We start from the raw sequence: 21,020 nt of genomic DNA, 5'->3' as shown, positions 1-21,020 counted from the left end.
CTGGTTCTCATTAGTCAAAAACTTTAAATAACTTCTTCAGTAGTTTTAAAGATATAAGTGTCTTAAATCATGCTTATTAAAACCCAAGAGACCTGCTAAATTTGAACAAAACAATGTCCGCCTTTTAAAGCAATCAGCACATTTGTACATGCATAGGAGTCTGAGAGCATTTCTCTCCTCCTATTGCCATGTACATGCATAGAGAACTAAAAATGGTGTTTCTGAATTCTAAAACAAATTCTAGCACAAAACAAATGTGTCTGAGAGTTAGCAAGGGTTAGAAGCTACATTTCAGTCTTAGTTATATTGTTTACTACTGCTTACGTGAAGTCTCAGAGTAGAAAATACTTTTAAATAGAAAAAACACTCTTCACTATCAAAAGCATCTTAGGGATGGCTGTAATATTAATTTTTAATTTTAAATTAGTTTCCAGTGTTTGCTGCTGGCAAACTCTGTAGCTAATAATGAATGGAAGAGATGAAGGGTGGGAATTGAAAACACATTTTTCAAAGAGTACCAAGTGGTGATAAAAAATATCTCTTTGAACATGTCATAGCTTTACCAGCCACCCTCAAATCCTTTAGACCAGTGGTCTCCAAACTTTTTTGATCGCACACCCCTATCAGTAAAAATTTTTTGAGCATGCACCCCCAATATATGTATATTTATTTATGTATAAATTATATACATGTACTACTGTATTAATATATTATGTACATTATCAAACATACACAAAATAGAAATTAAAAAAGGATGAGATAAAGATGAAATAAACTATTTTTAAAAACAATTATTTTATTTTATTTATTAACGGTACTCCTGCCACGCCGCCCTTTTGCTCCAGCGGCGCTCCTCTTGCCGCGCCCCCCAATGGATCGTCGCGCGCACCCCACTTTGGAGACCACTGCTTTAGACTATCCTAGATGGTTTTAAAGAGAGGCTCACTGAAGTGGAGCAGAGAATGGGTAGCCTGAAGGATCACGAAAGTGCCCAATGAATTTGAAATGCTGCCCACTGGTGTAAGATAAGAAAGCCTGCCTCCTGGCAGATCTTGAATCAACTGCCTCCTGGCAGATCTTGAATCAAACGAAGGAGTGACAAAAATCATTAAAAGGGAGCCAGGAGAACAGCATGTTGACCTCCTTCTGACTTGCATATCATTGCAATTGAAGATACAGGATTTGATTTAGAGATAGGGCACATCGCAGTTGGCACTTCAAACCCTGTTGAGAGCATGCCCCCAGTATTTATAAGAGAACTTTTTGTCTCCAGCACCTATAGGAAGATCTGAGGCTTACTAGAGACTTGGACTGTATTTGGTAAGAATATTTCAAGATAAACAGCTTACAGCTACGGATGTAGAAATGGAGTCTCAATGCTAGATTAAAGTTTTTTGCACTATGGTGTCCAGCCAAAAAAAGATCCTAAATGGTGAAAAAGCTAGATTCGTTAATGCTCCAGAAAAGGCAGATAATTATTTGATTCCTATGAAGATGTGGATAGCTTACAAAGAACTGCTGGAGGGACAGGTTGCTCCCCAGGAAGAAGAGGAAAAAGATGGACAGGACAATACAGAAGAGATTGCAGTGGAGAACTGTCTTTCTAAATTGCATTGTTGGTTATTTTCTTCTTTGCTGAAGGAACTGGCTTAATTAGAAGGGAATGGGAAATGTTTTTCTTTCTTGCCCTGGAAAAATTGATCGAAGCTTTGCACCTAACTCCTATTTCCTTAATGGTTGAGCCATTCATTTTGATTAATTATATTTGATTAATTTTGAATCTGAACTTCAAATCGCAGACCCATCTCTAGTATCTGTAATGAACCGGATATTAAGGTATAAAGTAATTATGGCTCTTTACACCACATCTACTGAGTCTCTGACACTGTGTGGTGCTGCTGTTTTACAGAACTGAGACCAAATACAGCATAAACAGTGCAGCCTAGAGCTTCACATAGCCGGGGCTGAATATTTTATGCCCAACATAGTATATGACAACCAGTAAAATAAGCAACAGGAAAACAGGACTCAGTCCTGCATTATTCAGCTTATAAAAGTTATGTGTTAATGGACAAGATGGTGCTCAAGAATACGTAGCATAGTTCCTGAGTTTTGCAGGCCCAATATAACTTGTTTTCTTAGGCAGACTATATGGATCATTAAGCTACTTGGTCATAACTGGTGAGGACACTTTCTGCTTGGAAGACTTATGCATGATTCAGATAGCACTAATAGGTAACATGTATTATTCTAGGCTGACCCAAGATGTGGCATTCTGTAGCTGTAACATGTTTGATCCATGGAATTATTTTGGTGCAAGGACTCTCTGACAGCAGGTCAAATGACAATCCTGAAATGTATATGAATATTGTAAGTAATGTATTAAAGAGAGAGTTGGGTTGGGGGGGGGGGGAATCTCTGAGAAACAATGAAATATACATTATTAATTCACCTTATTTTGTGGAATAAACCGACAGAGGCTATAACAGATAATGCCCCACAGTTCAGATTCCTTGAAAATATCCCACCAGAAAGTACTTCCAGTAAAACCCCCTAATAGTAAATACATGGCCTAGGAAAGCCTTCAAAAATTGAAAACCTGTTGGCAGTCTGAGATCAAAGCCTTTGATTTTTTTTCTTCCTGCAGAGTGAAATAATTCAATACAGGGGATACCCCAGTGAGGAGTATGATGTTGTGACAGCAGACGGCTATATCCTCAGTGTTAACAGAATTCCTCATGGGAAAGTAAATGCTGATAACACAGGTAAAATTTATGTCCATATTAAATAGGAAACTTGTTGTAACCTTAAATTCCTTCCTGTCTTAAATATGACCTAGATTACAGCAATACATACAGGAGGTTTACAGGGGTCTTAGCAAATTCTGCAAAGCTAAAGATGGGGTTCTACTATTGTTACTGGGCGCCAGTATTTTTCTCTGTAGTTTTAACTTTATGAGGATGTTTGTGGTGTATAATATATATTTTAATTTCTATAATATGCATGGAAGAAAGGATTTGTGGTTATAAAAATTAAGCCTAGAAGTTTTTGAATGTGTTTGCTGACAGACATACTAGTCTTCATTTCATGTCAGTTTACTGACCATGACAATGAACAAAAGTTCCTTCTACATCAACTGAACCATCTTATATTCCCATCCCTTATACTACTGTTCTTCCTAAGCATTTCAGCAGGCATTCTGTCTGCTCTGCATGAATGTGCGTGACAATTTTGTACAGAATAGAGGAGAGTTTCCCCGAGTTACCTGAATGCTAGTTTTTCTGCAGTGACATTCCTGTCCTGGCCTCCAGCTGTGGAAAAGTCCATCTGTAGCTTCAGCCTCGCAGGAATTAAACAGTGTCCCTGCAAGGACCCTCAAACATGTCCATACTCTGCTTTCCTCTTAGTCCCCATAGAGAACACATCACCAATGCAAATTGTCTTTATGGTAGGTGGCAGAAAATGCTGCAGAGAAACACTCTAAAAGCTGCTAGAGGACCATGAAGTGTATATGAGAATCTGGGAGAATAAAGGTGCAGGTAAAGGTCTCCTAAAAGTCAGAGGACAAGGGAAGGAGTACTGGGTGGGTAGGGAGGACAAGAGGAAACGTGGGAGTACAACATAGAAGGCAGGAAAAGAGGAGGGAGTAAGCAAAATTGGGAGACAAACTGAAGGCTGATGTGATGAAAGGCTTTTGCCTGTGTGGATGGAAAACTGAATCCTGGTATGAACCTTTATGGGTGTGAAAAAGAGGCTAGGATGACTGAAGTGCCACTGCTGCAATCTAAATGTTGAGGTCTAAGTCAGTTATTCTGCCTTGAGCAACATTATCTCTTGTCCAAAAGATGCACGAGCCACAAATCTAAAACAGAGACCATCAGTCTGTAGGCTTTGTTGCTGTTCAGCATGGGCTCAAGGGGGAACCTTTATAGTATGGGAACAGTAACTGTAGAAGTAATAGATAAAGTATTTTCAGTTCATGCTGATATTGTGTTTTTGTAAACTTCTGTTCTCTCCAGTGAGACCGGTATTGAGTTTGATGTCAATTTTTATTGGTGCAGTCTGCCAAATTTATGATGATTTTGATTAACTCCTAACTGTCATTTATAAGTCTGAAAATACATGATTTGGATTAAGGAAAATCTGTTTTTGCTAATTTTCTGTATCAATTTCAAATATAAACCACTAAGCCCTCAGTAGTATGATAGACACACATGAACATCATTCATAAAAAAGCTTCATACGTTTGTCTGAATGCTGTGTAAATTTCGGTTACTGTTTTAGTTTAATGTTTGCCTACGTAATGTGAAAACCGATCTCTTCCTTGGCATCCACTGTTCATCCTCTTCATAGTGCGCTTCTGAGATAGTTTCTTTTGAAATAGTATAAAGCTTTTCTTTCTATCCATTTATTTTTTGCACACTTAATTTTGAGTCACTGCAGATGCAATTTTTTTGGTCAGAATTTGCCAACTGAATGATATTGAAATGTTCCAGGGAGATCCTCTGGAAACCAGCCAGGTTTCCAATGGGGACACGCTTAGTTTCCTGTCCCCTTGCCTACCTTGGCTCCCCTGAAGCCCAGGTTTCCAGGGCACACAGCTCCAGGGCAGCCTACCAGGTGGACTGCTCTGAAGCCAGGACTTGCTTCCCTTTTGTGGATACTTTTGAAATTTTGAGGATTTGTTCCAAATTGAAATGAAACCATATTTCAAAATAGTGAAATCCTCTGCAAAATGGAATACCTTTCTGTGCCAGCTGTATTAATTTTGTAAAGAAATCATTTAACTAGCCTCAGTTGTAAATAGGCCTTTTGGCTGTTAGATCTACAGAGCTTTAATTTTATATAGTAGACCATATGTATGCTAAGGACATGAGCTATGTTGTCATCTTTAAACTGTTTGTTGAAGTACCGTGGCTGGTGAAATGTTTCTATCACAGTAATTTGTGGAAAGGAAGAGGGGAGAGATGGGCCTCTGGTGGTGGGAAGACTGTGGATGGTAGGTTTCAGAGCAGGAGTGAGTGGTTGTTTGGTTTGGAGGGGAAGGGGACTGAGAGTTTGGTGGTCAACTTAGTCAAGACTCTGGTGAAGACTAGAAATGCTCTTTGGTAGCGGCATCCCCTCCTAGCCATTCAAACCCCCTTGGTCCCTGGAACCACTTTCTCTGCAGTGATTCCCCTTCTGGGCTTGAGCTGATAGTTGCTTTCCTGAGGTGGAGGGGAAGCCTTCTTTACCTACTAGTGTACTCCAAATACCAGCTCTTTGGGACAAGTGTTCACAACTGAGATCAAGCTGGGATGATTGGCAGATACTTATTTATTCTCGGTCATTTACACAGAACTGTGCATATATATGAGTGCAGGGAGTGGGGCAAAAGTAATGACTCTGAAAAGGAAATGATCTGAAATACAGTGATATAAGGTGCAGTGGCACTCACTACATGACACTTAAAACCAAATGTTATCAGAAGCTACTGAATGGGGAATAAACGTGGACACTGAGTGTGCGGGAGAGCAAGAGAAACTGACTCAGTGAGATACAGATATTGTGGGAACAGGTGTGGAGTACCTGAGGAAACTGAGCCCAATTGCTTGCATTCTCTCCAATAGACAATGAAATCCTGGATCCAATAATCAGAGTGATGCTCACTAACCTAAGATACAACCAGACATGTGCTGCTTGGAGCCTAAACTACATATCAAAATCAAATCATTTGAAAATCAAGTACAATAGGACTAATACTGAAAGACACTCTCTGTTTGCATGTAGCTTATGGTAATAATAAGCCATTCCCTTAAATCTTCTCTAAAGATTTCTATATTTAGTAGTGATGCATTTGAGAAATACCATTTCCCCTGACACTTTTCTTGGGTTGAGACCCACTTGCACAAAAAATGAAAGAAGGGTTCTATGCAGTCTTCCTACTTTGTCTTTTTCAATTAAAATCCTTTAAAATACAGTCCTTGGCAATTCAACTAAATCTCTCTCCAGAAGTTAACGCTGGATTTAGGAATTTGACTATGAAGCATGAGTGCTGTTTTATTATCAGTGTCACAGAAGTTTTGCTTGTATGGAATATTCGGTGTATCTCTCTTTCAGGTCCAAAGCCTGTTGTATTTCTGCAGCATGGTTTACTTGCAGATGGTTCCAGTTGGATCATTAATCTGGCCACAAACAGCCTGGGCTTCATTCTAGCAGATGCTGGCTATGATGTTTGGATAGGAAATAGTAGAGGGAACACTTGGTCCAGACGACACGTAAACCTTTCAGTGCACCAAGAGGAATTCTGGGCTTTCAGGTAGACTATAATTTTGGGGAAAACTATGACACGACCAGTTTATTTTGTTTTGTAAAGTGATGCTGGGAATCCATTGTCCTAATAAAGTAAGAATTAGGCCAAAACACTAATTTCTAATTTCACAATTTATAGCTGGATTTTCAGAGGAGTTGAAATCTTCAGCTCCATTTAAGTCAATTGGAGTTGTAGTTGCTAAGCATCTAAAAAAATCAGGCCTTGAGATATCGGACTGTGCCTCCAGAATTAGTGGACACACAAAAAATTTGGTCTTATTGTCTTTCTCTGTCGATACAGTATTTGGAATTCTCTGGGGATGAACACTAAAATTATTATGGTACATGATAAATTGTTAAATCAAATAACTGACTGTATTGTGTGGATTTACCAAAAAAGTAAAACAGTTCTACACAACCCTGCAACAATTATGTAGCCCTGTATCTAAAACAATGTGTTCTTATTTTTAAACACAGTTAGTGCCTATGATCTATATTGATTGGTGTAGCCGGAACAGAGTTTAAATATAGTTCCTTATGTCAGTTCCTGGCCCAGTGCAGAGGGGGCTAAAAACATTTGAGGTGCTTGGGGGAATAATATGGAGAAGCTTGTAGTGCTATGACTGTTTTTCAGTTCTAAGGCTTTTGGTGTTCAAATGCAGACAATTACACAGCTAACATAAAGATGACCACCCTTCCTTTTGTAGCTATGATGAAATGGCTAAATATGACCATCCAGCAGTGATAGATTTTATTGTGCAGAAAACTGGACAAGAGAAACTGTATTATGTTGGACATTCAGAAGGCACCACGACAGGTAAGTTTGAGGGGAATGCAGTGTCTGTTGTTAACAATGGAACTATCTGTCCTTTGAAGTCTAGATCTCTTCCCCTCCCCCCCGCCCCCCACAGACCCCAATTTCTGCTGTGCTGGAGATATCACATGTGACCAGAGGGGAACTTTTTAGGGCAATATTATGTTCTGGTAGCTGTGTCATCTGAACGCCATGTTCTGTTTTTTGACTTGCACATCACCATCACCAATAACACTGGTCCAACAGGAGTGTGTGGTTAAAGTGAAATTAAGGTGTACACCATGAAGTGCAGATTGTGCTCTTGGGCTTGTCCACACTAGAAAGAAAGTGTATTGTTAAAACGTGAACTAACATGTCCACAAGCAGATTACATTTTATAATACCATTGCCCTGTCTTCTCTAGGTTTAGAATTGCATAGCTGCCATGTAGTAAAATAAACCATTTTATCCTAGGGTAGACAGGCTCATAGAAATTCAGTTAACAATTTTGTTGATGCATGAACCACAGTAGGAGCCCACTCAGCGTTACAATAGTTATTTGGTTTCTGCAGTGCTAATGAGTAACAAATGCTTATTTCTTTTACTCAAATAAGTAAATCTGGGTCTGGCAATACCGAGGAAGGACATCTGAGTAGGAGGTGCCATTCTGACAGTTGTTTTTCTGACTATAATCACACTTTAAGGAAAACCCGAAGCCAGCAAAACTTTGTTCCAAAAAAAAGTTTTATTAAGCAAGGCAAAGGCACTAAATTCTATTCAAGTTACTTTCATCTGAAAGAAAGTTACAGACTGAAAGTGTCGTCATCTCATCCTCATACTTCAATGGGGGGTTTTGCAATGTGTGAACCACACATGCAGCTAGGTAATGTTTACATTATAAACAGCTTGTGTTTTCAATTGACCCTTTAAAAATTCTCAACATTTCTGTTCTCCTCACAGTTTGTAAAATAGTTTTCACAAAATCTAAACATTGTGCTTGAACTTCTTGCAATAGTAACTTGTACGTCTCTTTCTTCATTTTCAGCTCTTATAACATTTTCAACCATGCCCCAGCTGGCTCAAAGAATCAAAATGTATTTTGCTTTAGCTCCTGTAGCCACACTTAAATATGCCCAAAGCCTGTTGACAAAGCTTGCATTACTTCCCGATGCAGTGATCAAGGTATGTGATTTTTTTAGACAGAATATCTGTTAACCAAAGTTAGTTGGACTTTTTGGTGGGGATTCTAAAACCAATTAGGACAGAACAGTTAAAATGAAGTGAGACATTCTAGAATTTCCAGAGATTTTACTTTGCAATTTGTACAAATGTTAAAGCTAGTCACATACCTTAATCCATAATCTGTGTTCACTATGCCAAAATTTACCCATAAAGTATGTTATAGCAGAATTAGGAAACCAATTAGAGGGATGGGCAGACTTCAGTGTCATGGGGGAATGAAAAAGTCTTGGACTATTTAGAGGGTGGAATAAAAGGAGACATGAGAGGTTTATAAAATAGAAAATGGTGTTGTGGTAGTAACAAAGCTTTGCCACTTACCCCTTCTCCTAATACAAGAAAAGGGTAGCGTTCAGTAAAACTGAAGGGCAACAAATCTAATACTCTAAAAGGAAAAAGCTTAGCAGGGTTCAAAGGAGGATTAGACATTTATATGGTTAATGAGTACATCCAGCTATACTAGGTAAGGTACAAAACAAGGGATTTTCACCTTATTGCTTCAGGATATAAAACAACCTTGAGCTGCCAGGGATTGGAGGTGTCTTCCCTAACTGGCATGTTGTTCCTATTCTCTATTATAAGGATTCTAGTATCTCCCTCTGAAGTATGTGGTACTGCAGAGACCAGTAATTGTACTGGTTGAACCAGTGGTCTGATCTGGTATAGTAATGCCTATGTTCCTGTAGCTTGGGCAAAAGATGGAGGGAGAGTGTGGTAGTTTAGCTGTATCTGAAGGTTGTAAATACCAAGGAGGGAGAGGAATTACTTAAGTCTATCCAAGAGGTGTAAGTAGAAGGAAATAATTAAAGATTCGAAAATCTGAAGGAAAAATTCTTCACTGTAAGGACAATTGGAATGGCGAATAGTCTTCCACTTCCTAATCACCTGATTTATTTAAATGTGTATTGAACACAGAACTTGAATATACTGTAGGAGACATTATTTGATTGGCAGATAGAAGGAAGGGCAGGTTTCATCTCCAATATCTGTAATTTTATTAAATATGAATCTTTGTAATTTTACAGACTGTAGTTGGTACAAAAGAATTCATACGACAAAATTTTTTTGCTGACTTGTTTGCTGCTGAATTTTGCAGCCAGGGCATGTTATCAGAGTTTTGTGGCAACCTCATGTTTGAGCTGTGTGGATTTAATGAGAAGAACTTAAATATGGTACGTCTAAATCTACAATTGTTCCTCAGATATTTTTTGCAAAACAGATTTATCCTTGAAATTGCCTGCATTGATTTATGATAAATAAGTAGATCCATTTCGTGAGATGAAACTTGTTATGAAATATAAATGTTTCCTTTTAGAGCCGAATATATGTGTATATAACACATGCTCCAGCTGGAACCTCTGTACAAAACATAATTCACTGGAAACAGGTAGAACTTCTGAAATATAAAGTGCCCTGCAATCATTATGTAACAATCGTGTGTGATGTTTGAAAATTATTTAGGACCAGTCTCCTATTCTATTGTCCTAATTTATTCTCCGTGCCAACAATTTAGCAATCAAGCTGGCATTGCCACATTGAAAGAACTAATCCTCCCTTAATCATGCTTGTGTCTACCCTGGCTTAGTATATTCTGCAAGCAGAGAACTTGGCAGAGGCATGAACATAGCTAAATACAGAGCAACCTCACAGGGCAGCACTGCTAGTTTCTTTTTTCCATGCATAATGTACAAATTAGCTTGCAAGTTAGTACTCGGTGCCAGTCCCCACCCGGGATACATGGAAATATAATCAACAAAATATCCTTTCTTTGTCTCTATAAAGGAATGGTAGAGTAGACATGCCATTGTCGCAGTTCAGGGTAGCAGCACTTGTATTCCCCCTCAGTGGTCCAGCAAGAGCACCCACTCTTAGGTTTCCAGCTCGCCAGCCGTTGGCTTTCTTGAGTGGAAATCCACATGGTCACTCCCTTCTGACCTGGGTATGACCAGGCTGCACAGTTCCCTGCCTTCACTGTGTTATTCCTAGCAGAGGTAGACTGCCCAAGGACACCTGCTTGCTTTCTCTTCAGAAACGGTTAACAGGTGTAATTGCTACAGTTATCAGGTACCACATAGCACTTCCTATGCAAGCCTACTTTAGTCTTAAGGTAAAAACACTATACAGAAAACAACCTCTGCGGGGGCTAGTTTCAAAGGCTAACTTTGGAGGGGCAAATGCAGTAATTATTTTTTCCTTGTTTTAGTTAAAACATGTACATTTGATTTTAATTCTTACTCTAGGCGATTAAAAGTGGTAAACTGAAAGTTTATGACTGGGGAATACCATCTAACAAAGTCCACTATGATCAGGTAAGGTAATTCTGATGTGAAAACATTTCAGTATTTTCACTTAAAAAAAAACTGTAAAAAAGAGAGTGGGCATCATACTATCCCATTTGACAGCAAAAGCTATGGTAGCCAAACAAAAGCTATACTTTAAAAATAATTCCATATTAGGGGCCAAATTATGTTCTCATTTATACCAGTATAAATCCAGAGAAATTCCACTGAATTTATTGTCCTCTATTTTAAAAAAAGCACACGTTAAAAATATTTATGTAGTAAGTCACCAGTATACGTTTGTATCTCTGTGCCTATGGTTAGAATAGAGAGTATTTTAAAATAAGGTCTAATTTATTTCAAAGCAGAAAAAACTAGTTAGAATTTTCTTACTTTTCCGTCCAATTTGAATCTCTAATCTCAAATATAAAAGCTGTTGTGTTCTTGTCTGATCAGTTACTGTTGGTTTCTTTAAAAGAACTAGGAAACTCAGTTACAAAAATGATGCACCCAATTTCCTGGTTGAAAATTCAAATGAAAATATCTGGAAAGTTGAAATTTGTGGTCCACAACTCTCATTGTCCTCAATCCTGTTGTAAATTCTAGTTCTGATAGAGTACAGAAATATAAATGAAGTCATTGCTAACACCCTTATATTATTGCTAAAAAAACTACTGGGTTGCGTATCAGTCAGAAAAGGCTGGAGACCTGTACGTTGGAGGAATTGTAGTTTTGTCTGCTGGGTCATTGGGGGCTGTGTGGAGGAGTAGGATATTTGAAGCATGATAAGATTCAAAAGCAAGTCTTTGGCTTCCACTAGCAAGAGGCATAGCACCTCTTCAGAGAGAGCTGAGTTTTTAACTGGAAGAAATGCAGTTGAGACGTTGCCTGGAAGTTCAGCGGTTGTGCTCTGAAGACTCATCTGATGGAAAAATATAGTGATGATGAATCAATGTAGCCCTCTAGATACTCTAAATATATCTTACTTGAATATCTCATTCTTACTTCCAAACATTTTACAACCATAAGATGAGAGGAAAAGAGGTGTTCAGGTAAAATGTAAAGAAGGCTTGTCTACATGGAGCAGTAAAGTGGACTACACAGGTGTGATTTCTAAAGCACACTAAGGGTACGTCTACACTTACCTCCGGGTCCGACGGCAGGCAATCAATGTTCTGGGATCGATCCCGGAAGTGCTCGCCGTCGACGCCGGTACTCCAGCTCGGCGAGAGGAGTATGCGGCATCGACGGGGGAGCCTGCCTGCAGCGTCTGGACCCGCGGTAAGTTCGGACTAAGGTACTTCGAATTCAGCTACGTTATTAACGTAGCTGAATTTGCGTACCTTAGTCCAAAGTGGGGGGGTAGTGTGGACCAGGCCTAACAAGTAGCAGATTAATTGGTCCACGTAGATCTTGCTGGTGTGAACTAAAAGTTCTCAGTTCACTAGGGAACTTTTAGTTCACACCTGCATGGTTTACATGGGCCAATTAATGAGCAACACTTTAGAAATCACACTGTGAACATCTGCATTATTGCTCTGTGTAGTTTTGGTTTTTTTGTTTTGGTTTTATCTTGTCTGAGTATCCTGAAGTCTCTCATCTGCTGTATGATTGTGCCTTTGAAAATGTCCTCTATATGTGGCAGTAGCCTGGGATAGTGGAGGTTTCAGTGTAAGGTTTAGGTGTAACTTCTGAGGTCATTAAAATTCTGTAATACATTGAAGAATGCATTCTTTCAGAGCCAAAAATTGATGAAACTCGTGTGAGAGAACTCATTTTGAGCTCTCTCTATATTGTCATCAAAATTGTGATATTTAAGTTACAATTATTATACCTCATGTTTAATTTGAATTAGTAATTTCTCTTCTTTCAAGAACTACAGTAAATCATTATAAAGTTCTTTGTTTAAAATAGTCTTCTAGTAATATGTAACTGATTGTTCATTGCATTCCAATCCAAACTTGTTTTCTTTTGTGAATTTTTTTTTTTAAAGGATACTCCGCCCATATACAATGTGACAGAAATGCAAGTCCCAACTGCGATGTGGAGTGGTGGAAATGACTGGCTTGCTGACCCTATCGATGTTGACCTTTTGCTCCCACAAGTCACTAATCTGGTTTACCACAAGGTGATTCCTGACTGGAACCATCTGGATTTCATCTGGGGCCTCGATGCACCTGAGCGCATGTATAATGAAATCCTCGACTTGATGAGGAAGAATACATAAAAATGTGGCTTTGGGATCAAGGATTATATTATTTTCTGTTGATACCTGTCTTATTTGGTTTTTAATGAATTACAAAACTCTTTATGTAACAATCTATACTTGATTAATTTACTTTACTTTAATAAAATTCTCTTTAATGAACTTCAGTATTAGGGGAGCAGCACAAATGTATCCAAAGAAGGGAAATATTGAGTTGCAATATACAATGCATATGCTATGCTATAAAAATGTAAATCCTTTGTTTTTCTAATGTGCCAAGCTTTAGAAATAAAGCATATCATGGATAGGCATGAAGTTCTGGTTCAAGATAATTTTTTTGTGCTGGTGTCTAGATGACCTTTTTTATAAAATTTAATTGAGGGCATGGGAGACAACTGATAAATATGGCTAGACAGGCCATCACAATGGTCCCAGTTCACACTTGGTTTACTTTGAGTACGTGCATCATTCCATTGACATTAGTGGAGCTACACTGACCTAATGCAGCCAATGATCTAGACTAGAGATTTTATTTCATCACCCCAATCATCTGACCAGGGTCAGTCCTTACTGCTGTCACAGGACTGAGGTCATGAACTGACCCTAATGATTACTAATACAGACCATAAAGAGGTGTCATATGTTTGTTGAACGAGCATGCAGGGAAAAGGTTGGGTTATTTTGAGGATTGTTCTACATATGCAAAATAAATAAATGTGAAACAAATCTCCATATCTGTTGTATGTTATCTCTGTTTACATACCTTTGCATTCAACTCAAATAGAGCTTAAATATTCAAATTCTAGATGTTCGTTTTTTTTTCCCCAATAGAGGATCAGAAAGGAAGAATCTGATACAATGAATCTGGAAATACAGATATAGGAAAGTATCAGGGGTAGCCGTGTTAGTCTGTATCCACAAAAAAAACGAGGAGTTGGTGGCCACCGGACTCCTCGTTTTTGTAGATATAGGAAAGACAATCTGACAGTTACAAGATTTTACTATCTAATTCTTAATTCAATGTGAAAAGCGATTTAGAATATTAACATGTGGCCTATATTTTTAGGTATATGTCCATAGAGTGTGGCGGTAGGGCTGATTAGTTCAATCTTAACTCTCTTCATTTTCTAACTCTGGAGTTCATATTTCTCAGACTAAACTCCCAGGAATCCAGGGTGGCAGACTTGCACTCTCTACAGAGAGGAACTTGCCAGTATTACTTTTCACAGGGCCCTGGGCTGGGAGCTGGTGGAGGGGGAGTGCATTGGTCCCCTTACCATACCCCATTTAAGGGCAAAAGCCCAGATGCAGGAGGAAGGCCCTAACAGTCTCAATCTGGAGTCAGGGACCAGGCACCACTTCTGAAACTCCATCTGCCTCTGAGAGAGAAAGAGACACAGAGCAGAGGACAGGTGCACTAACCACTATACTACCTAGCTCCCCGAGGACCCTATCACAGTAGGCTAATGGCCATTTAAGTTCGGTTTTGATAAGATCACAAAGAAACTTTCCTGAAGGCAGTTTGTGTTTAAAAACTCATTCTTTCAAGATACAACAAACTGGACACTCTTTGTAGGTGTTTGTCAGTGAAACGAGGACAATCTTGACTCTGTGGGTGGAATTATGGCCTCACTGAAGTCAGTGGCAGTTTTTCCATTGTCTACAATGCGGCCAAGTTTAAACCCTGTGTGTAGGCGTATGTCCATGAAATGGGCACAGGGAGCTCCTAGAAGTGATCTGAGATTAGTGATCAGTTGTTACTCCATCTCTATTTATGTGCCAGGTCAGTCATGCCTTTCTGTAAAATTCTCTGTTGTCAAATGATTGTTTGCCACCACTTACTAACTACATGAGCTGAACATCCTGAAAATAACAAGGCTATTCAGGAAGTCCATAATGCTATTGCACAAGAAGGCCAATGTCAAGTAGAAGAGGATAAAGTGAATGCCTCGATGCCTCTATTTGGCAGGACACTTGGTAAATTGATGTACATCTCTCGATGTATTTATAATTTGCATCTTAATAATTTGCACCTTAGAAATGTCAAATGCAGTAGGAGTAATACTGGTTTGTATTCAGCCACACACATGGTAAGACATTTTCTTTCAAACTTTCAAAATAGAGAGCTTATAGCATTTCAGTAATGTTATTCTACAAACATTTGTTACTTATTATATTACAGACACTAACACAAGAGATGAGGAAGAGAAGTTCTTTTTAGGTTCTGAAAACTCAGTTACCGGTAAATGGCTACTGTCAATACAAATTCATTATTTTTAGCACTTGATGCTAGACTGGAAGACTGAGACACACAGTGTCTAACTGTATGGGTGTCACTTTGTTACCAGAGTCACAAAAGATTTGTTTTTGTTATATATATATATTCAATGCATCTCTCTCTCGGGTACCAAGCCTGTTGGGTTTCTGCAGCATTGTTTTCTTACAGATGGTACCAGTTGGATCCTTAATCTGGCCACAAACAGCCTGGACTTCATTCTAGCACAGGGGTCGGCAAGCTTTCAGAAGTGGTGTGCTGAGTCTTCATTTATTCACTCTAATTTAAGGTTTCGCATGCCGGTAATACATTTTAATGTTTTAGAAGGTCTCTTTCTATAAGTCTATAATATATAACTAAACTATTGTTGCATGTAAAGTAAATAAGGTTTTTAAAATGTTTAAGAAGCTTCATTTAAAATTAAATTAAAATTGTGTGCCGCCTTCGGCACGCGTGCCATAGGTTGCCTACCCCTGTTCTAGCAGATGCTGGCTATGATGTTTCGATAGTAGAGGGACAATATCATCTAGAAGATGTGACCCTTTCAGTGAGCCAAGAAAAACACGGGGCTTTCAGGTATTATTACTATTTATTTCTGTTATTGTAGTGCCCTGTGAATGCCAGTCAGGATCGGGGCCCCATTGTACTGGGTGCAGACATAGTAAAAGACAGTGCCTGCCTCAAAGAATTTACTAGCTAAGTAAAGAAAAGGCATAACAGGTGGGTGGATGAGCAGAGAAGGAAAGCAGAGGGTAACAGTAATAGGAATATCACGTTATGTATATTTGCTATTTGCATAATTTTTCAGACTTCAAGATTTTTTCAAAATATTAAGTAGTTAACAAGCAAATTGCCTAATCATTAGCATTAGACAGTGTATCAAAGACTTCACGGTAAAGGTTCGTCTTGGGAGCGATTGGGAGGAGGACAGGATAATGGCTGAGCAAATTGATTTGCAGAGGGTGACTCGTGTAATAGGCAGCAGGAAAGAAAGGCCAAACATGTTTGTGGGAAAGGTGGACAGCTGTGCAACAAAGGGCAGTATTGTTGTGCAGCTGCGGGGGGTGGAGGGCAGGGTAAAACTTCCTGAAATAGGAAATAGGAAAAGTGGAGCTGAGCTGCAAAGGGCCTTGAAGGCGAGCATCAACCATTTGTGTTTGATGTGGTGAAGGGGCACTCAGTGGAGGGAGTTGAATGCACGGTGTATGGCACAGTCAAGGCAATGTTTTCACAGCAACATTTAGAATGGACCTAAATGAGGTGAGACTGGAGTTGGGGAGGTCAGACAGTATGTTGCAATAGTCAGGAATAGAGATAAGGCTGTAGACTCTATTTCTGAAAAATTATGAGGTGAACAGTTAATCTGTTGAAAGACACACCAATCAGGTCCCTTACAGAGTAGGGGCTGTGAAATCACTGCCCCCACTCAGTGAAAAGATGAACCAAGAATAAAGAATTAGCATGTTTCTCATATTTTCTACACAATTGGAGTCAAACAGTTATGAGCACTTACACACAAACATAGATATGATGGGATATATATTTGACATCAGATGACTTACATTTGACTACATTATGTGAGTTTGTGAAAAGGACAAATAATTCAACACTTGTTACAATTCTGTGCTGTCACCGGACATTATAATTGGTAGAGGCATTATTCAGGGATGAAACTTGTTTTCAACGTAGTTACAACTAAACCAATAACTGTCTGTTAGAATTGCTTAGACAGCAGTTTAATACAATTCTTTAACTCTTTTCCTGAATCAGTGTGAGTGGGGCAAAAACAGAACTGGTGAGACATGTGGAGAAGTCGTAGCGCTGTGGTGCATAACATACGTGCTTTGCGGGCAGCAAGAGGACTCCACATTCAGTGTCAATGTCAATCCAGTGCTTTTCACAAATACCAAAAATTCATTTAACTGTTAACAAAAAAAATATATTGTTGATAGTGACAACATATCACAGTTTAAAGCAATTGAGCAGTGGTTAGACAAGACCCTAAATCACAGCTACTTAATTAATCACCCAAGTATTTCAGTTATTTCAGCTGCTAACTCTGGAACTCAGCAGTGATACATTCAAATACATGCATTTAAATATAGAAATATAACTGTATTTTACATACAATTAAGGATGACTTTCCATTTATAGCTTTGATAACATGGCTAAATACGACCTTCCAGCATGGATAAATTTTATTGTGCAGAAAACAGGACGAGCGATTGTATCATGTTGGCCATTCATAGGGCACCTCTACTGGTATGTTGATGAATACAGTTTGATGTAGGTTAAGGTTCCAATCCTGCCAGCACTCATGCATGTTAATAGCTTTATTTCAGTGGATTATATAGATATGAATAAAGTTGCCCAAAGCCTTCCCAATCGAGCTGGTCAAATTCTTCATGTAATTTAATTATCCAATGAATTGAGTTTTTGTTTAATCTATTCGTCAAGTAGTTTGTGCAGCCAAATTCCAATCTACAGTGAACTATTCACTTTGTTTTTGTGATACATGACATGTCTTCTAAATTGCTAGATCTTGTTCAAGACTACAGTCATGCTATATATATAGATAGATATAGATAGCATATTTTACTTTAGTTTTAAAACCATTGAGTGACTCAAGCACAAAAAAATCTTAGTTGACCTTTCATCAGCATATAATAGTTTGCACTATGGATTAGTCCCAAAATTGTACTTCAAGGTCCCAGACAAGAAACTTCTAGATTTTATTATGCCCTACTGAAGTCAATGGGAGTTGTGCTATGGAGCTTTATGGGGCTGGGATTTCATCCCCTTTGTTTCCCAATGCATAATCCGTAAATCGCTGCTTACTTCCAATCCCTTCGTTTCAGCTCTTTGGCCTCCAGTCAAAGTTCTCACTTCTTAAACTGGAAGAACAAACAGGATTTATTAGAAAATTAGCTCTCATCAACGCAGCCTTCACATGTATCTGCCTGTCAGTGTTACACTCACAGACCAGGCATGGTTTTAAACCTGAAGGGTTTATGAAACAAGCAAACACAGCTTGCACAAGCCCCAGTGCTGCTGAGTCTCTCTGGAGCACCAACCTCTCCTGGGACCACACCCTGTTACCAGCTGTGTCCCCCTTGGCCTCTTCAGCAGACCTCCTTAAAGGGACAGGACACAGGTAACTATAACTGCAGCATTCTGTTATGACTGCAACATTAGCAGTTATTTACAGAGGGAGTCTGAGTTATCTGTTAGTTTCACTTGGAACATTTAATTAAGCAAAAGAGCTGTTTTCAGACCAATCTAAGGAATTCTGAGAGGGGAAAGAGATGTTCCTAAAAATCTTTTATTTGAGGTGCAAAGTGGATGTTCAGTTCTCCTCGGGCAGTTTGGAGTCAAATACTGAGAGAAAATTTGTCTGTGTGTCACTGACATACTTTGAAAGGAACTGGTTTCATCAGCCGTTTCAGGCCCCAATCCCACTGAATAAGGCTAATATCATTCAGGGGTGTATTAACATGAACATCATATGTAAGACATGGGGGGTAATTGTGCCAGTCTGCTCGGCCCTGGTGAGGCCTGTGCTGGAGTACTGTTCCAGTTCTGAGCACTGCACTTTAGGAAAGATGTGGACAAATTGGAGAGAGTCTGGAGCAGAGCAACAAAACATGATGAAAGTTTTAGATAACCTGATCTCTGAAGAAAGTTTAACAAAACTGGGCATGTTTAGTTTGGGAAAAGAAAACTGAGGGTGGATGACCTGATAACTAGGAGTGGCACCAGGGTTTTTGCCGCCCTAGGCGGCAGCGCTCCACCTCTGAGCATTCGGGGTGGGGGTCCTTCCGCTCCGTGTCTTCGGGGCACTTCGGCGGCGGGTCCCGGAGCAAGTGAAGGACCCGCCGCCGAATTTCCGCCAAAGACCCGGAGCGGAAGGACCTCCCGCCACCGAATTTCTGCTGAGGACTGCAAAATGCCGCCCCCCAAATCTTGCCGCCCTAGGCGACCGCCTAGGGTCACCTAGTGGAAGTGCCGGCCCTGCTGATAACACTCTTCAGATATGTTAAGGGTTATTATAAAGAGGTCGGCGATCAATTGTTCTTCATGCCTACTGAAGGGAGGACAAGATGTAACGGACTTAATCTGCAGCAAGGGAGATTTAGGAGAGATATTGGAAAAACCACCTTACTATAAGGGTAGCTAAGCTCTGGAATAGGCTTCCAAAGGAAGTTGTAGAATCCCCATTGGAGATTTTTAAGAACAGGTTGGACAAATGTCTGTCAGGGGTGGTCTAGGTTTAGTTTGTCTTACCTCAGTACAGGAGGGCTAGACTTTGACATCCCAAAGTTCCTTCCAGCCCTACATTTCTGAGACTACGATCCTGAATGGAGTTCATCCCACACACTGAGCCCCATTGAGTTCAACCCACCTGCATGGAGCTCATTGTGGGATTGGGGCCTTAGTGAAATATTCAAATGCTCTGAGGACATCACTGGTGCTTAACAAATAATAGACTTTTTGAGTTTGGACCAAGAAGAAAGCAACTAAGAAATTAAATAACTAGCTGCAATGTGATGTATCAGAGTATCCAGTTGCCAGCATCCACCTGTTTCCTGGCCCATCCCCCAAGCTAAGGGTACCTCTGTGTCGCTATGCAATGCAGAGGCTGTTAGGAATACAAGAAGCTGCTATTATCATCCTGGATTGCTGGTCCCTCACCACAACTCCTAGACTCACAGCTCATCCTGTGCATTTGGGATGCAGAGGGCAATGCCTTCTGTGTAGGAGCTGGGTGTGAGTTTCTTGGGCCACTGGAAATAACACACCCCATCTCTGTGGGGATCACTCCATGAGCACACTGATGAACCTTGCCTATTGCCTGCTTCCTGCCACAGGAAGGAACTGCATCAAAGGGGTTTCCAGGCAGGGATTTCTACCCTGGCAGGACTATGTGGAAGCAATAAAGAACTCAAGGTTTTTGAAACAAGAGCTTAGTCAGTTCTTCTTCGAGTGCTTGCTCATGTCAATTCAATTTTAGGTGTGTGTGTGCCCAGGTGCACAGTTGCCAGAGATTTTTGTCTTAGTGGTATCCGTAGGGTCGGCTTTTGTGCCCTCTGGAATAGCGCACTCATGAGGTGGAATATCAGGCGCCACCAGCCCCAGGCCCTCTCAGTTCCTTCTTACCACCTGTGACGGTTGGTTGGAGCACCTTGCCTTGTCTCGCAAGACCACTAGCAGTTTCTTCATAGACTTCATTCTACTGGTTGTTGTATATAGTTCAGATTAGTTAGTTGATAGTGTTAAGTTACGTATAGAGTCCTGGTTGGGATTTTGCCCTGAGTGAGGCATGCCTCACTCTCCCAGTTTCAAGTCGTGTTTGGCATGCAGCAGGCTGATGCTGATAAATGATCTGTATGACAATTGTCTCAAGTGTCTGGGGGAAAGCCACAGAAAAGACCAGTGCCACATCTGTAAAAACAGGTTTCAGAGTAGCAGCCGTGTTAGTCTGTATCCGCAAAAAGAACAGGAGTACTTGTGGCACCTTAGAGACAAGTACTCCTGTTCTTTTTAATCTGTAAAAACGTTCTCCCTCAGACTCAGAAGGAGCGAGATATTCCCTTGAGGGACCTCCTGATGGAGGCTGCTCTTCGTCCCGAGTCGGAGCCCTCCGCTGCAGAACCCATGCCGTGTACATCGGCCTCAGTGCACAGTGCACCGCCGACACCGGACTTGGCCTGGCACTGCTCCCTTTCGCTGGTACCAAGGAAGCGGCAGAAGAAGTGGAGTCCCTCGGTACTGAAGGACAGAGGGCCCACGGGCAAAGGACCCGTGTCAGGACATGCACCCGCTTTGGGGCTTCATGGGGGTAACACAGAGGTCAGACCTCCCAGGCTGGCTCGGGATCCACCTTCCACTCTGGGCAGTGACAGGGGCTCCCAGCCTATTGTGGGGCCTTCAGTGCTT

The 21,020-nt window shown here is 40.2% G+C and overlaps 1 protein-coding gene across 1 annotated transcript; it reads left to right on the top strand.

Moving 5' to 3' along the window:
- Positions 1–2,265: 2,265 nt before the first annotated feature.
- On the top strand, positions 2,266–12,829 carry LOC135880859 (lysosomal acid lipase/cholesteryl ester hydrolase-like). The gene is made up of 9 exons (XM_065407227.1): positions 2,266–2,370; positions 2,648–2,765; positions 6,100–6,298; positions 6,999–7,108; positions 8,130–8,266; positions 9,349–9,495; positions 9,639–9,710; positions 10,564–10,632; positions 12,596–12,829. Exons 1-9 carry the CDS (start codon positions 2,266–2,268, stop codon positions 12,827–12,829), a joined length of 1,191 nt encoding a protein of 396 aa, XP_065263299.1.
- The last annotated feature ends 8,191 nt before the right edge of the window (positions 12,830–21,020 follow it).

Source organism: Emys orbicularis, chromosome 7 (assembly GCF_028017835.1).
Source record: "Emys orbicularis isolate rEmyOrb1 chromosome 7, rEmyOrb1.hap1, whole genome shotgun sequence".
Classification (NCBI taxonomy): domain Eukaryota; kingdom Metazoa; phylum Chordata; order Testudines; family Emydidae; genus Emys; species Emys orbicularis.
Note: the sequence above shows the minus strand (reverse complement) of the source record. Positions and strands in the feature narration are given on the sequence as shown.

Bases quoted from the DNA above. Each gene is read 5' to 3' on its own strand.
- LOC135880859 (XM_065407227.1), top strand. From the start codon at position 2,266: ATGTGGCATTCTGTAGCTGTAACATGTTTGATCCATGGAATTATTTTG. The intron at 2,371-2,647 runs GTAAGTAATGTA...TTCTTCCTGCAG, and splicing joins CTGAAATGTATATGAATATT to AGTGAAATAATTCAATACAG. The intron at 7,109-8,129 runs GTAAGTTTGAGG...CTTCATTTTCAG, and splicing joins TTCAGAAGGCACCACGACAG to CTCTTATAACATTTTCAACC.